This window comes from Canis lupus, chromosome 9, assembly GCF_003254725.2.
Source record: "Canis lupus dingo isolate Sandy chromosome 9, ASM325472v2, whole genome shotgun sequence".
Taxonomy (NCBI): Eukaryota; Metazoa; Chordata; class Mammalia; order Carnivora; family Canidae; genus Canis; species Canis lupus.
The window spans coordinates 41,990,857-42,007,408 of NC_064251.1; the positions used below are offsets into that span (position 1 = coordinate 41,990,857).

The 16,552-nt window shown below is 44.4% G+C and overlaps 2 protein-coding genes across 3 annotated transcripts in view; both read right to left on the reverse strand.

The window, feature by feature from the left end:
• Positions 1-302: 302 nt before the first annotated feature.
• RNF135 (ring finger protein 135) lies at positions 303-14,689 on the reverse strand. Of its 2 annotated transcripts, none has more exons than XM_025476488.3 (5): positions 13,779-14,689; positions 6,422-6,571; positions 3,745-3,907; positions 1,902-1,991; positions 303-1,354 (listed from the first exon to the last, which is right to left on the reverse strand). In XM_025476488.3, the coding sequence occupies exons 1-5, from the start codon at positions 14,052-14,054 to the stop codon at positions 825-827; spliced, it is 1,209 nt and encodes a 402-aa protein (XP_025332273.1). In that variant the 5' UTR covers positions 14,055-14,689; the 3' UTR covers positions 303-824. The 2 variants fall into 2 exon arrangements, with proteins under 2 accessions (XP_025332273.1, XP_048970757.1); XM_049114800.1 differs by lacking the exon at positions 13,779-14,689 and adding an exon at positions 10,910-11,016.
• Positions 14,690-15,084: 395 nt separating this feature from the next.
• Positions 15,085-16,552, reverse strand: part of ADAP2 (ArfGAP with dual PH domains 2) — a 35,521-nt gene continuing 34,053 nt past the window's right edge. The window contains exon 11 of the mRNA XM_035720749.2: positions 15,085-15,461. Coding sequence (XP_035576642.1) covers positions 15,397-15,461 — 65 coding nt within the window. The 3' untranslated portion in view covers positions 15,085-15,396. The remainder of the gene's footprint in view (positions 15,462-16,552) is intronic.

Genomic DNA, 16,552 nt, shown 5'->3' on the forward strand with positions numbered 1-16,552 from the left:
AGGAGATCCTTCTCCAGTTGAGCTTCAGATGCCATCATGGCTCCATATCACCCCTTGACTGCACCTGGTGATGCTACGAAGCAGAGGCGTTGTCAAACTGTGCCCTGAAGCCTGGTGTACAGAAACTGAGATAATAACTGTGCATTGTTCGAAACCATTGCATTCATGGTAGTTATTATTATACAGCAATTATTACAATTATTACACAGCAATTGATAACCTGCCCCTGTGCTTGGGAGTCCCTAAAACCACTCTCAGATTCAGTGATTCGCTAGAAGAACTCAGAGAACTCAAAGAAGTGATTATAGTCTTGGTTACAATTTATTAACAGTGGAAGGATACAGATTAAAATCAGCAGTAGAAAAAGGCACATAGGAAACAGGCTAAGAGACCCCAAGTCTCCTTCCCCACAGAGTCACAAGGACAATGTTAATTCCCCATGCAACAGCATGTGACAATATACAAGGAGGACTATCAACCAGGGTGGCTTACCCAAGCCTTGGTGCCCTGGTGTCGGTCACATAGGCAGGCCTTTGTCTCCAGCCCCTCCAGAGGTCAAGCTGATACCTTCTGGCCCAAGGCCCTCAGGTAAACCAAAATACTCTTATCAGGCAGGATATGCCAAGCACTTAGAGGCTGCCTCCCAGGAGCCAGTCAGGGACCCATGCTCTCGGAATGTGCCGTTGAACATCCCAAGCCTGCAGTTAGCCCTTTACTGCACACCCGTTAACTCAAGAAGTAGGATTCTTGTCAAGTTGCCACTGGCTTGGAACCAGAGGGGGAGACCAGGACACCACCACCATGTTTTAACACCCAGGGAACCTTTACACATTTACTGGCCGTATAGTCAGAGAGTTTCCAGGATTTAAGCCATAGAGCCAGAAGGCGGGGTGCAGAGGAGAGGAGGCAGAGACTGGGCACTCATACAGCAGCGTCTCCTGGTCAGCCACTGAATAGAAGGCGAGTTTTCCCTCCTCCAGGTCCAGCCAGATGCCCACCACTTTAGGTCTGTCTGAGCCAAGGACCGTTTCCTGGACCATGTGCCATGCAGAGAGTTGGCTATTCCCCTTCCACTCTACACAGTAAGAGTCCTTGGTCCTTCCCAGGATCTGGGTACGCCTCATCCCCCAGGAAGCTACCCCAACTGCCCAGTGGCTGCAATGCTGAGTGTCCACTTCCCAGTACTGCTGCCCAGAAGAGAAGGCCTGGGAACATAAGACCTGGCAGGTCACAAACCTCTCATGATTCCAGAGATGGGTCTGTGGCCAGTGAGATACAGTCACCACCCGGCAATCCTCGGACACCTCCAAGCTACAGGAGTGGCTGCGAAGGTCAAAGGTTGGGCTGATGGCCCCTGAGGAAAAAAGTAAGAGCAGAAAGCATCTCTGTGTCTTTGGGTGTGATAAAGTTTTACTCACACTGGCATTAAAATTAGTTTATCAAATTGCAGTTTTCTGTACATATCCCCAGTGTTGTTCTAATAACAATACCCCTTTTTCTATCTTAATTTTTACTTCCCCATTAAGCCTCTTTCAGAAGCTGTATCTGAATCCCACCTAGCATAGCTTGGAATTTGAGAGTCTTCAATCTCTTTTGCTTTTGTGGGTTTTTTTTTTTTTTAAGATTTTATGTATTTATTCATGAGAGACACACAGAGAGAGGCAGAGACAGGCAGAGGGAGAAGCAGGCTCCCTGCGGGGAGCCTGATGTGAAACTGGATCCCAGGACCCCAGGATTACAACCTGAGCTAAAAGCAGACAGATGCTCAACCGCTGAGCCACCCAGGTGCCTCTCCCTTTTGCCTTTGTAATCAGACGGCCTTGTGAGCCCAGGAACAGACTCAGCAGCAGAAGGTGGACGTGGCAGGCCAAACCCAGGTGTTAAGGAGACCACATACTTACACTGAGCAAACTGGAAGGCCCTCCTGGGGGCTGGGCAGCTGTGGTCAGGCAATGGGTGTGAAGAAGAAGATGGAGCTTCCTGGAGTTCCACTAAGGATTTCAAAAAATTGGGAGGAAGAAAAGAAAGTCTCATTAAAAAAAAAAAAAAAAAAAAAAAGGCAAATAGAAGGTATCCAAACATCATGATCAGGGCATATGGCTTGTCTGCTTCATCACATTTCTTTTTTTTTTTTTTTTTAAGATTTATTTATTTATTCATTCAGAGAGAGTGAAGAGAGAGGCAGAGACACAGACAGAGGGAGAAGCGGGCTCCATGCAGGAAGCTCAATGTGGGACTCGATCCTGGATCTCCAGGATCACACCCCAGGCTGCAGACGGCACTAAACCGCTGCGCCACCGGGGCTGCCCTGCTTCATCACGTTTCTTTAGTGGATTTTTTTAGTGTCAGACTTGGATCAAGGCAGAACATCCAGCTCAGGTATGTTCAGCCCCATGTTCTCACCATGGACCTTTTTTTTTTACTGCCCGTTTCCCTGGTAACAGCTTCCCTCGAAGCTTCTTGCTGGTAGAGACCTTGTTCACCTTTATGTTCTAAGCACCAAGCGTAGTGCCAGCTACATAGGAAGTAAGTGTCAGATGCATATCTATCAAATAAATTACAGTTCCAGCAGGTCACAGCATTCTAACACCCAGAATACCCATGACACCCTGTCTGTGATTTAAACTGTCACTCGCACAAGTAAATTCTGAATGGGAACTCAAGAAACTAATACAAGTGGTTAACTGAGACAGGGGCAATAGGAAAATTGGACAAGGGTGGGAAAGAGATTTTCATTGTATGCTGTTATATTGTTTTGATTTCTGAATTTAAAATTTTAAATTTAACCTCAAAATCTAAACATTTCTTTCTCCCTTTTTCTAGATTTTATTTTTTAGTAATCCCTAGGCCCAACATGGAGCTTGAACTCACAGCTCTAAGATCAAGAGTCATATGCTCCACCAACTGAGCCAGCCAGGAGCCCCTAAATATTGATTTCAAATATGTGTCAGTAAATAAGATCACTAAGGAACCCAATCTAAATTTAGGGGCACACAGGAGCCAAGAGGGCACTTATTTCTCAGATAATTTTTGCAGCAGCTAATAAAGTATGTTCTAACTTGTTTCCTTGAGAAACTTTTCCCAAGGGATCATGTTTCTCCACCTAAATAAAAAATAACTTTTTAAGCAGAGTAAGATCATTTAAACATAGAAAGAGTTATAAGAGACATGTCTCTAAAGTATAGAAAGCTGGCAGTGGAGCAGGAGGCAGAGCAGGAGTCCAGGCTAATGTCTAAGGGGCAGGTGTGAATTGTTCTTCAGTCATGACAAGGGTTATAATAGAGAACCTACAAAGTCAGGACAGAGAGGTTCTTTCCTGCATTGTTACTGTTTACTATTAGTATACTCACCAGGGATGACAGTTTAATAGAACTTATCAAGGATGATTTACAAAGTTGCATGCTTTGTTAACAAAGACATTTAATAATTAAACATAAAAAGCAGCCTATTTTTGAATCTCCAGGTAGATAACACAGGCAAGCAGCAAAATCAGGTCTAGATTCTGGATGTATAGGTCTCAGAAAATGAGTTTCTATCTTTTAAAGGCTTATGTTACATCACACCTCCAGCTACATCCAAAACACATAGCTAGCCACAAAAACACCTCAGCCCACTCCTTCCTCATTTACAACACCACAGCTGGGCTCTGGGATCCTCATCCCCCCAAAACAAAGCCATGGAACACTTTGTCATTTCCCCCAACTTCCATAGTTAATCCTCTTTCCCAAAATAAAATCAATTCACCCTGCAGATGTTCTTCAAGGGCCCCTTTCCATGTGAAGTTTTCTTGTAATTTTTTCTGGATTTCTTCTAGGTCATGCAGAATGTCTTTCATTTTTCTCTCGGGTGTGTCAGAAGTCACTGGCTTTGAAGAAGCCAAGGCAAGGTCCGCCCCATCAGAAGAAGACTATTGATGAATCATTAAAAATAAATTAATTAATTGAAGTCTCCTAAGGTATGCATCAAGTTAGTATATTCTAATTCTGCCATCTATACTTTTCTACTTGCCTCCTCACAAATTTTTAAAAACATAATTAGGCCCTCAAACTACATGAAAGCAATATGGAAGAACACATAGTGCAGCCAAAAGTATTAAAGAGTGGTTATTTACGGGTGGTGGAGTTGTGGATGATGTTTGATTTCTTTAAACTGCTATGTATTTTCTAGTATTTTGTACAATAAATATGGATTTCTTTTATATATATATAAGCTATTTTTTTAAGATTTTATTTATTTATTCACAAGAGACAAAGAGAAAGAGGCAGAGACACAGGCAAAGAGAGTACTTTCTTTGGCTTACTTCTAATTTGTAGAACAACCTTCCACCATAGGTTGGTTATTCCCTTTTACCAAAGAAGTTGCAACTCATGGTGAACTCAGTCACCACAGTAAATTTTTTTGTCCTGCAATTGCCTACCACTTGAGCACTTTTCTTTTTCTGAGCACTTTTTTAGACCAGAGCTTTTTTTCATCCTCACATCAAACCAATGCAATGATCAAGTGTGAAAGTCAGATTCTCAGGCTTTCCTCCCCCTCAACACCTTGCAGCCCTGAAGACCCTGTCTCCACTCATTCAGTGAGTGTTTGCTGAGCACCTGCTGTGCAGCAAGCATCTTGCTAGGCCTGGGGCTACAAGAATGAACAAAAGAACAAAGGCCATCAAAGTCTCTACCATAATGAAGCTTCAAGTCCAGGGCAAGGGAAGAAGGAGAATGGATATGAATAAATTATGGCACCCATCATTGTCAAGTTGCAACTTATGGTAACTGCTACATGAAATTGTAAGGGCCTCTAATCTAACAGGGGCACTTGTTTGAGGAAATCAGTGAAGGTTTCTCCAGGAAAGTGAAGATCTAGCTGTGGTCTGAAGGATGAGCAGACGTTACCTAGGTGACAGGGTGAAAGAACATTCCATGGAGTGCATCCTGTGGTGGGAAGAAGTGTGACACCCTGCAGGAACCAAAAGTGGCCAGAGTGGCTGCAGCATAAAGACCTGGGGAGAGGCGGAGGAGGGGGGCCGAGTGGCAGGCCACAAGAGGGGCAGACAGGAAATGCGTTCTGGAGGGCCCTGTTCATTCTGTGAGGACTGCCAAGATTGAGGTATTAATTCCACAAAAGTAGATGTCACTGGAGATGTTTTAAATCAGATTTGTGTCTGACAGGGTCACTCTGAGGAGAGCAGACCAGTGGGAATAGAGTGGAGTAATTCATTCTTGCAGTAATCTAGGCAAGAAATGATCAGAGGCTTGGATCAGAGTTGTCTCCAAGGAGCTCAAGAGTACTAAATAGCGGGAGTCCCTGGCTCAGCGGTTTAGCACCTGGCTTCAGCCCAGGGTGTGATCCTAGAGTCCCAGGATCAAGTCCCACATCAGGCTCCCTGCATAGAGCCTGCTTCTCCCTCTGCCTGTGTCTCTGCCTCTGTGTGTGTGTCTCATGAATAAATAAAAAAAATATTTTTTTAAAAAAGAGTAGTAAATAGGTTCCAGGGATGTTTAGGCCAGCAAGGGAGGGAGTGACATGATTCCCAGGTTTATGCACTTAGGAAAACAGAGCCAGTCATTGAGATGGGGACTCCCAAAGGAGAAACAGTTTGGGACATTTTAAGTGGGATGTCCAAGAAGACATCCAAGAGGAAAAGGTGAGAAGGAAGACATCAGACCATAGCTAAGAGAAGGGTCCAGGATGGAGTTATGTTTGTGCACAGAGTGGTCATTAAAGCCATGGTGTGGGGAAGACCACGCAGTGGGGAAGATAGGGATGTACCCTCAGCCTTGAGGAATTTGGGCACTTTGCTGCTGAGGAGGGAAAAAGAGAGTGAGCCCACAAGACAGACAAAGAAGGAGCAGCTACAGAGAAATGGGAAGTTCAGAAGACCCCTGTCCCAGAAGGTAAGGGAAAAGAAAGCTTCAAGAATGAAGTGTGGTCAAACGGTGCTGAGAGGTCAATGAAGATGAGGACTAGACTGTCTGCACGATTTGCATAGAGGTTCCTGGGTATCTCAGAGCTGGTTAGGTGTAGAGATAAGGATGGAACCTAGCCCACCTGAAGCTCCCCTACCTCACCTCAAGTATTCTGCACTTCCAGTCATCCATGTGTGACAGTAAGAAAGTGGTAAAAGGGGATCCCTGGGTGGCGCAGCGGTTTAGCGCCTGCCTTTGGCCCAGGGCACAATCCTGGAGACCCGGGATTGAATCCCACGTCGGGCTCCCAGTGCATGGAGCCTGCTTCTCCCTCTGCCTATGTCTCTGCCTCTCTCTCTCTCTGTGTGTGACTATCATAAATTTTTAAAAAATTAAAAAAAAAAAAAAGAAAGTGGTAAAAGATGAAGACCTTGCATCTTTCACGTACTTCTGTGGCTCTAGCTGGAAACTGTCCCTAGTCCTACTCCCAGCACATGCTTTCCCCTCCCCGCTGAGCCTACCATGCCCATGCTCAGGGTGCTCCTTTCATTTTCTGGTCCAGATTCGGGGAGGTGTTTCTGACTCTGAAGATTCCTGACAATTCCTACAAGCTGTTCCACCAACTCTGTCAGCTCACGTCCAACTTCTTTGATGCTCTTCTGGGCTGCTGCCTTTAAAAGAACAAAAGAACAAAGTGGTGGTGGTGGGGAGCACCTGGGTGGCTCAGTCAGTTAAGCATCTGCCTTTGGCTCAGGTCATGATCCCAGGGTCCTGGGATGAAGCCCCACATGGCTTCTTGCTTGGTGGGGAGTCTGCTTCTCCCTCTGCCTCTGCTGCTCCCCCTGCTTGTGCTCATTTTCTCTTTCTGTCAAATAAATAAATGGAATCTTTAAAAAAATAAAATAAAATAACAAAGTGGAACACAAAGCTGGACCCAGGACCCAGCAGCTCTAGACAGAGGGAGCTGTAAATACTGCATAAAGGAAGCAGGCAACAGAGTGACAAAAATGTCCAGAGGACAAGGAGGCAGACAGCCCATATACCTTGGCATGCCTACTGATCATCCTATAGCCATACAGGGAAACAGAGCCCATCCACAGGCAGGGGGCAGAGATGAGAGGGGAGGCTAAAGGAAAGTGAACAGAGGAGGTCAGAGAGATGCTGAGAGCCTGGCAGGGTGCATGCAGCCGGCATGGTGAGTGGGACTATGGAGGCCATTCAATTGGAGGGGTTGAAGGTCCACTCTCACCAGGGTCATCTTGTGTCTTCACCATTCCTTTCAAAGTGAAAATGACCCTCCCTCTTTCTCCTCTTCAACAATGCAGAGACTCTACCTGTTTACTGTGCAGGGATCTTAGCGACTTTTTTTTTTTTTTTAAGATTTTATTTATTTAGTTGAGAGAGAGAGAAAATGAGAGAGAGAGTGCAAGCAGGGGGAGAGGCAAATGGAGAGAGAGAATCTCAAGCAAACTCCGCATTGAATGCAGAGCTCAACATGGGGCTTGATCTCAAGACCCTGAGATCATGACCTAAGCTGAAATCAAGAGTTCAATGCTTACTCAACTGAGACATCCAGGTGCCCCAATCTTGGAAACTTTAAAGTGATGCACAGATGCCAGCTCCTTTCATTTGATTATTGACATCCTACATATTTATTTATTTATTTATTTATTTATTTATTTATTTATTTATTTTTATTTATCCATGAGAGACACAGAGAGAAAGAGGTAGAGACACAGGCAAAGGAAGAAGCAGGCTCCATGCATGGAGCTTGATGTAGGACTCAATCCCGGGTCTCCAGGATCATGCCCAGGGCCAAAGGCAGTGTTAAACCGCTGAGCCACCCAGGCTGCCCAAATAAGTAAAATCTTAAAAAAAAAAAAAAAAAAAATTAGCATAATCACACACACACACAAAAGAAAAAGAAAAAAAAGGAAGCAACCATTCCCATCAGAAGGTGAATGGATAGATTGTGGTACATCTATGTAATAGAATATTATTCAGGAATAAAAAGAAATGAGCTATCAAGCCACATACCATCATTTTGCTTAGTGAAAGAAGCCAATCTGGAAAGGATATAAATTGTATGGTTCTAATTATATGACATCCTGGGAAAAAGAAACAGTAAAAAGATTAGGAAGTGCCAGGGTTTGGGATCAAGGTACAAAGAGGTGGAGCATAGGGGATTTTCAGAGCAGTAAAACTGTATGACACCATAACTGCAGTTACATATTATCATGCATTTGTCAAAACCAATAGAACTGTACAACACAGAGTGAACCCTAATATCAACTGTGGATTTTAGTTTCAATTGGCAAAATCATGCCTTGGATAAACCTCATTGGCTACAATACTGCCACTGCATCAAGCTCAACTGTGGATTTTAGTAAATAATGTATTAATATTGATTCATCAATTGCAACAAATGTACCACACTAATGCAAGATGTTAATAATAGGGCAAACTATTATTAGGGACATATGGGGACTTGCCACAATATCTGCTCAGTTTTCTGTAAACATAGAACTGCTTCAAAAAATAAACGCTATTAATTAATTCAAAAAAGAGGATATAACCTAGTTATACAATGTGGCCTCAATTCTGTTAAAAAATATTGCAGAGGCACCTGGTTGGCTCAGTTGGTTAAGCATCCAACTCATTATTTCAGCTCAGGTCATGATTTTATGGATCCTGAGATTGAGCCCCACCTCATTCTCTGTGCTCAGTGGGGAATCAGCTTGAGATTCTCCCTCTCCCTCACCTTCAGCCCCTCCCCTCCTCAAATAAATAAATAAATCTTTAAAAATATATATTACAGAGAACAGGGGTACCTGGCTGGCTCGGTCAGTAGACTGTATGACTCTTGATCTTGGAGTGAGTCTGAGTCCCACATCCACATTGGGTATAAAGATTAATTGAGAATAAAATCTTAAATATATATGTATAAATATATATCTTACATAAATATATATTTATATATATGTATATCTGAGAACAGCAAAAGGGTGGAGTAGGCAACTCCAAGATCTCATGTTTCCTTCACACAGTAGGCAACTCCAAGATCTCATGTTCCCTTCACAGAACCAGCAGAAACTGACAGAAACAATTGTGTCAGAACTCTGTAAAAGACTCAGAGGGAAATTTATAACTGGAAAGACCTGCATTAAAAAGAAAAAAGATCTCAAATCAATCACTAAATTTTTTAAGATTTTATTTAATTATTCATGAGAGACACAGAGAGAGAGAGAGGCAGAGACACAGGCAGAGGGAGAAGCAGCTCCCTTCAGGGAGCCCGATGCAGGACTCGATCCCAGGATCCCAGGAACACGACCTGAGCTGAAGGCAGACACTCAATTCCTGAGCCACCCAGGCGTCCCTCTACCAAATACTTAAAGAGTTAACATCAATAGTTCCCAAACTCTTCCAAAATATTGAAGATGGTGAAACACTTCCTAACTCCTCAGTAAGACCAGCATTACCCTAATGCCAAAGCTAGATAAACACATCACAAGAAAATTACAGACCATTATCTATTATGAACATCGATGTAGAAATTCTTAACAAAAACTAGCAAACTAAATCCAACAGAATATTAAGAGGATAATACACCACAACCAAGCAGAATTTATCCTAGAAATGTGAGGTGGTTCAACTTAAGAAAAACAACCAATATAATACATCACATTAATAGAATGAAGGAAACACACACACACACGATATACAATCATCTCAATCGATGCAGAAAAAGCATTTGACAAAATCTAACACCCTTTCATGATCAAAAAATATATATATACTGAGAAAACCAAGAATAGAAAAGAATTTCCTCAACATGATAAAGGGAATTTACGAAAAACCCACAACTAACATCATACTCCATGGTAGAAGACTAAAAGCTTCTAGTCAGGAACAAAACAAGCATGCCTGGTTTCAACTCTGCTACCAAACATTGTACAGGAAATTTAGGCAGAGCAATTAGACAAGAAATAAAAAGCATCCCAATTGGAAAAGAAGTACGATGATCTGTACTCACATAGGATATGACCATATAAATATTATCCTAAAGAATCCACAAGAGAGGATGGCCTGGGTGGCTCAGGTCATGATATCAGGGTCCTGGGATGGAGCCCCATGTTGGGCTCTCTGCTCAGCAAGGAGCCTACTTCTCCCTCTCCCTCTGCCTGCCACTCTGCCTACTTTTGCTCTCTTTCTGTCAAATACATTTTTAAAACTCTCTTAAAAAAAAAAAAAAGAATCCACAAGAAAGCTAGTAAATGAATTCAGCAAAATCACAGGGCACAAGATCATCTCCCAAAAAGAAGTGTGTTTTTATACACCTGCAGGGAATGATCCAAAAATGAAATTAAGGAAGCAATTCCATTTATAGTAGCATCTAAAGGAATAAAATACCTAGGAATAAATTTAACTAAGGAAATGAAAGGACTTATATTTTTGGAACCTACAGAACATCACTGAAAGATAGTTAAAAAGACCTAAATAAATGGAATAAATAAATGGAAATAATAAATAATAAATAAATGGAAAGACATTTCACATTTCTGGGAAGAAGACATAATATATTTTTTAAAGATTTTATTTATTTTTTCATGACAGAGAGAGAGAGAGAGAGAGAGAGAGAGAGACTGGCAGAGGGAGAAGCAGGCTCCATGCAGGGAGCCCGATGTGGGACTTGATCTGGGTTCTCCAGTATCAGGCCCTGGGCTGAAGGCAGCGCTAAACCGCTAGGTAACCAGGGCTGCCCCAAGAAGACATAATATTGTTTTGTTTTGTTTTGTTTTTTTAAGATTTTATTTATTCATGATAGACAGACAGACAGAGAGAGAGGCAGAGGGAGAAGCAGGCTCCATGCAGGGAGCCCGACGTGGGACTTGATCCCGGGTGTCCAGGATCACGCCCTGGGCCAAAGGCGGGTGCTAAACCGCTGCGCCACCCAGGGATCCCCAAGAAGACATAATATTGTTAAAGATGTCACACCCAAGGTAACCTACAGATTCAATCCACTCCCTCTCAAAATTCCAACAGCCTTCTTTGCAGAATGGTAACATCAATCTTCAAATTCATATGGAATTGCAGAGGCCCTGAAGAGCGAAAACAATCTTGAAAAAGAAGAACAGAGTAGGATGGACTTATGCTTTCTGATTTCAAACTTTACTACAAAGCTACAGTAATCAAAACAATGTGGTACTGACATAAGGATAGACCAAAAAAAATCAGTGGAATAGAATTAGGAGTCCAGAGATAAATCCATTCATCTAAGGCCAACTGATTTTTTTAAAAGATTTTATTTATTAATGAGAGACACAGAAAGATAGGCAGGCTCCCCATGGGGAGCACAGTATGGGACTAGATCCCAGGACCCTGGGATCAAGACCCGAGCTGAAGGCAGATGCTCAACCACTGAGCCACACAGGCGCCCCAAGAGTAATACTTGTACAGATGGTTTCAGGTGAAGGTACCCCCTAGCTGATTTTTTTATAAGGTGCTAACTCCACTCAATGGAGAAAAATAGTCTCTTCGACAGATAGTGCTGGGACAGCTAGATTTCCACATGTAAAAGAATAAAGTTGGACCCCTATCTCATGCACATAGAAACATTAACTCAAAATAGATCAGCAACCTAAATATATGACCTATTACCATAAAAATCTTAGGAGAAAATATGAGGGTAAATCTTCATGAACTCAGAATTCAGCAATGCATTTAGATATGACATGAGAAGAAGAAATAGATAAAACTTTTGTGTATCAAAGGACACCATCAAGAAAGTAAAATGACAACCCATAAGATGGGGGGGATATATTTGAAAGTGGTATTATCTGATAAGGGCTTAATATCCACAATTTATAAAGATTTCCTAAAACTCAACAAAAACAAAGAACCTAACTTTTAGGGACGCCTGGGTGGCTCAGCGATTGAGCGTCTGCCTTCAGCTCTGGGCATGATCCTGGGATCTGGGATCTGGGATTGAGTCCCACATCGGGCTCCTTGCAGGGAGCCCGCTTCTCTCTCTTCCTATGTCTCTGCCTCCGTGTCTCTCATAAATAAACAAATTAAATCTCTAAAAAAAAAAAGAACCTAACTTTTAAAACAATCAAAGGACCTGAATAAGCATTTCTCCAATGAAGATATATACATGAGCAATAAGCACAAGAAAAGAGGGGTGCCTGGGTGGCTCAGTCCCTTAAGAGTCTGCCTTTGGCTCAGGTCATGATCCCAGAGTCCTGGGATAGAGCCCCATATTGAGGCTCACTGATCAGCGGGGAGCCTGCTTCTCCCTCTGCCCCCTGCTAGTGCTCTCTCTTACTATCTCTCTCTCTTTCAAATAAATAAATAAATAAATAAATAAATAAACAAACAAACAAACAAACAAACAAAATCTTTAAAAAAAACATACACATGAGAAGATGTTCAGTCACCATCATCAATCGTCAGGGAAATGCAGACCAAACCCACAGTGAGAAAACGCTTCAATCCTAAATGGGAAAGCTATACTAAAAACAAAGTGGTGAGAAGGTGGAATGAAAATAAAACGAGAGAATAACAAGTACTGACAAGTATGTGGAAAATTCGGAAAAAAAAAAAAAAAGAAAAAAGAAAATTCGGCAACTCCTCCTTTGCTGGTGGAATGTAAAATGTTGTAGCTGCTGCAGAATTTACTGAAAAGAACTGAAAATAAGGACTTGGTTATTTGCACACCAATATTCACTGCATCATTACTCACAGTAACCAGCAGGTGGAAACAATCCAAACTTCCATTAGTGTATGAACAGATATTTGGTACATACATACAATGGAACATTACTCAGCCACAAAAAGGAATAAAATTCAGGTGCATGCTACAACATGAATGAACTCTGAAAACATGGTAGGTGGAAGAAGCCAGACACAAAGAGACAAATATTACACGACTCCACTGAGATGAAATACCTAGAGTAGGCAAGTCATGAAGACAGAACACAGATTAGAGGTTAAAAGAGGCTGCAGATAGGATCCCTGGGTGGCTCAGCGGTTTAGCGCCTGCCTTTGGCCCAGGGCGTGATCCTGGACCCCGGGATTGGGTCCCACGTCGGGCTCCCTGCATGGAGCCTCCTTCTCCTTCTGTCTCTCATAAATAAATAAAAATCTTTAAAAAAAAAAAAGGGGGGGGGGTGCTGCAGAGCGTTGGAATGAGAAGTTATTGCTTAAAGGGTGCAGAGTTTTTGTGGTGATGACCTTTTGGAAACAAACTAGTGATAGCTGCACATCACTGTGAATATAACTCACGCCACTAAATTATACACTTAAAAAAGTATGGAGGGACACCTAGGCGGCTCAGTGGTTGAGCCTCTGCCTTCAGCTCAGGTCCTGATCCCGGGGTCCAGGGATCGAGTCCCACGTCAGGCTCCCTGCACGGAGCCTGCTTCTCCCTCTGCCTGTGTCTCTGCCTCTCTCTGTGTGTGTCTCATGGATAAATAAATAGAATCTTTAAAAGAAAAAAAAAAAAAAAAGGTTGGTATGACTCTATGCTATATGTTACCCCAATAGAAGAATGTTAAAAGAGCCCACAGTCTGCAGACAGACTGGCCAAGAGTGGAAATGTGCCAAGGAGTAGATAGAGCACCCAGTCTGATTGGAAGTCAGGGACTGGGTTTTCCCCCGCGTGCTCACACTCATCCCCACTTCCCCAGGAGCGGGAGTGCTCGGAGCGAGAGCAGATCGCCAGGCAGGCAGGCGGCGGGGCGAAGGGCGCAAGCGCGGAGGCAGGGCACCCGGGAAGCGCGGTCGGCGGCGGGGGGCGCGGGCGGGGCGCGGGGCGGCTGGGGGCGCGGGGCGGCGGGGGGCGCAGGTGCCCGCGGCGCCGGCCGGGCCCTCGCCTACCTCGCGCAGCGCGCGGCTGTACTTGTCCACCAGCTCCTGCAGCATCGTGTTCTTGCGCAGCTGCCGCGGCTCCGCGGCGCTCGCGCGGCAGGTGGGGCAGGAGCGCGGGGGCCCAGCGCAGCCGGCGGCCCACAGGCCCTTGAGGCAGTCGCGGCAGAAGCTGTGGCCGCAGGGCAGCGTGGCGGGCCAGGCGAGCAGCCCGTGACAGATGATGCAGCCCAGGTCGTCCTCGGCCAGCCACACGGGGACGGCCGGGCCGGGGTCCGGGCCCGCCATGGTGACGGGGCGCCCCACGGGACGCCTGGGCGCGGACGGCGCCTCCAGCTCCTCCCTCGGCCTTCCTCTCCCCGCCTCGGCCCAGCCTTTCTTCCTGTCTCCGGCGTCGGGGAGAGCGGCCTTTGCGCTTCCCCTCCCCGCACGCCGCGCCCCAGGGCGGAGCGGGCCGCAGTCACAGCTGCGCGGGATCTCAGCTCGCCCCAGCGCCGGGAGCACCCCGATGTCCCAAGGACCCGCGAGCCTGATGCCCTCCCTCTGCACACAGACCCCGGCCCATTAAAACGCGGTCCCGACAGCCCTCGAGAAGAAAGAGACGGTCCGGTTCCAGAACTTTTCTACGAGACTGCGCCCACTAGCTGTCATCCATCCCCTCCAACAAGTAGTAAAAGATTAAAGAAAACCCGGCGCAGGGCACTTGGGGGGCTCAGTGGTTGAGCCTCAGCCAGAGGGTGAGGTCCTCATCCCAGGGTCCAGCGATCCAGTCCTCATCAGGCTCCCCGGGGGTAGCCTGCTTCCCCCTGTGCCTATGTCTCGGCCTCTCTCTGTGTCTCTCATGAATCAATAAATAAAATCTTAAAAAAAAAAAAATTCCCAGTGCACATAGCTCTTTTAAAAGAATGATGCTGGGGCTTCACTCCCAAAGAGTCTGATTTCATCCTCCGGGGTGGATCCCCGCACGGATATTCTTAAAAGCCTCCTCGAGATGATTCTAATATGCGGCCAAAGTTGAAGGACCCCTAGACGTTTCAAACCGACACTACGAAGCAGAACTATGCCACTGTCTCCGTACTGCTCTCTGCTGGCTGAAAGCACATTACCCAACAGGCAACCGGACAAAAACACTAGGTCTGTTTTCTTGAGGTAGCAAGCCTGGCCTTGGTTGGGCTCGCTCGCTTCCTCCTCTCTCCTTATTCCAGTCCCAGACTCATCACAGCAGGAAAATGTTGGGGCTGGAAGGCCCCAAAGACGCAAAGGAACTTTCAGGTTTACACAGCATCCATTGAGTGGCAGAGACCAGAACCCCCATCTCTCTGATCTGTTGAAATGAACTAACAATATCTCATATTTTATTTCATCCCATCTTGCCTTGCCCCAAAGTAAGTACCAGATAATACAAATTTATGGCTATTTCCAATACTGGAAATGACAAGTAGTAGTCAATAGAACTACCTATTAGGCTACTCAGTGAAGTTTCCAGCTCTTTTCAGCACCTGGTAGGATTGGCACTTCTCTGACCCACTTGAAACATGCAGAATACTTGTCACCTTTCCACCAGCTTAAAAAAGCTAGTAAGTCATTGTATCCCTTTCTGCCAAATGCCCTGACTGTGGAGATGAAGCCATCATCTGGTGGCCTGGTGTCTGAGTGGTGAAGATGAGCAGACCCCCTGGGGACCCACACTGGAACCTGTAGTAAAAGAGAAAAATAAACTTAAGACATGTTAAGCTTATGGAGACTTAATGGGTGCTTGTGGCTACAGCATAATTTAGCCTATCCTGATTGATATGTTACCTGGATTTTGTTCTGAAGTCTCTTCATTGGTGGTAAACCCTATTTCTTCACACCTCTCTTTTCTGGAAATATAGACACAATACTAAAGACACATGCTCAAACTTTCCATCTTGAAAAATAAAATTTCCTTTGATAGAAGCATCCCTCTAGCCACCTCTCCTTCCCTTCTCTATTAGACACCCAAGTTTCTTGAAGGAGTGGATTAACCAGTGGTCTGCAAACTTTTTCTTGGACAATTCCTGAAAGTTTCATGCAAAAACATGCAGTGGTTACCAAAAAGAGGGTAGGGGTGGAAGTAGCCCTAGCTGTAAAAATACATTAACAAGTTCTTCATTTACATTGGAAAATTTCTCTTTGTTTCATCTTTTTGAATTTGTATTGCCATTCCATTTTCTCCAGAGAACTATATTCTTCCATTTCTATTTTTTGGAATAGTTTGAGAAGAAGAGATGTTCACTCTTCTTTAACTATTTGGTAAAATTCACCTGTGAAGTCATTTGATCCTAGTGATATAGGATAGATATTGGGGTTCAGAGCCAACAGCCAAGAAAGAATTCTTAAAACGCCTTCAGTGCAAAAAAGTGTTTTTATTTTTTAAAGATTTTTATTTATTTATTCATGAGATACATAGAGAGAGGATCACAACTTGAGCCAAAGGCAGATGTCCAACCACTGAGCCAGGATCACAACCTGAGCCAAAGGCAGATGTCCAACCACTGAGCCAGCCAGGGGCCCAAAAAAGTGTTTTTATTAAAGCACAGGGACAGGACCTGTGGGCAGAAAGAGCTGCACTGGGGTCATGAGGAGTGGCCCATTATATATCTCCAAGTTGGGAGGGGGTTAGGGAGAGCATAAGTCTCCAAAGAATTTTGGAAGCAAGGTTTCCAGGACTTTGAGGGGGCTAGCTATTGTTAGGAAAAGATCATTTATTACTGTCTGATGGGACGCCTGGGTGGCTCAGCAGTTAAACATCTGCCTTCGGCTCA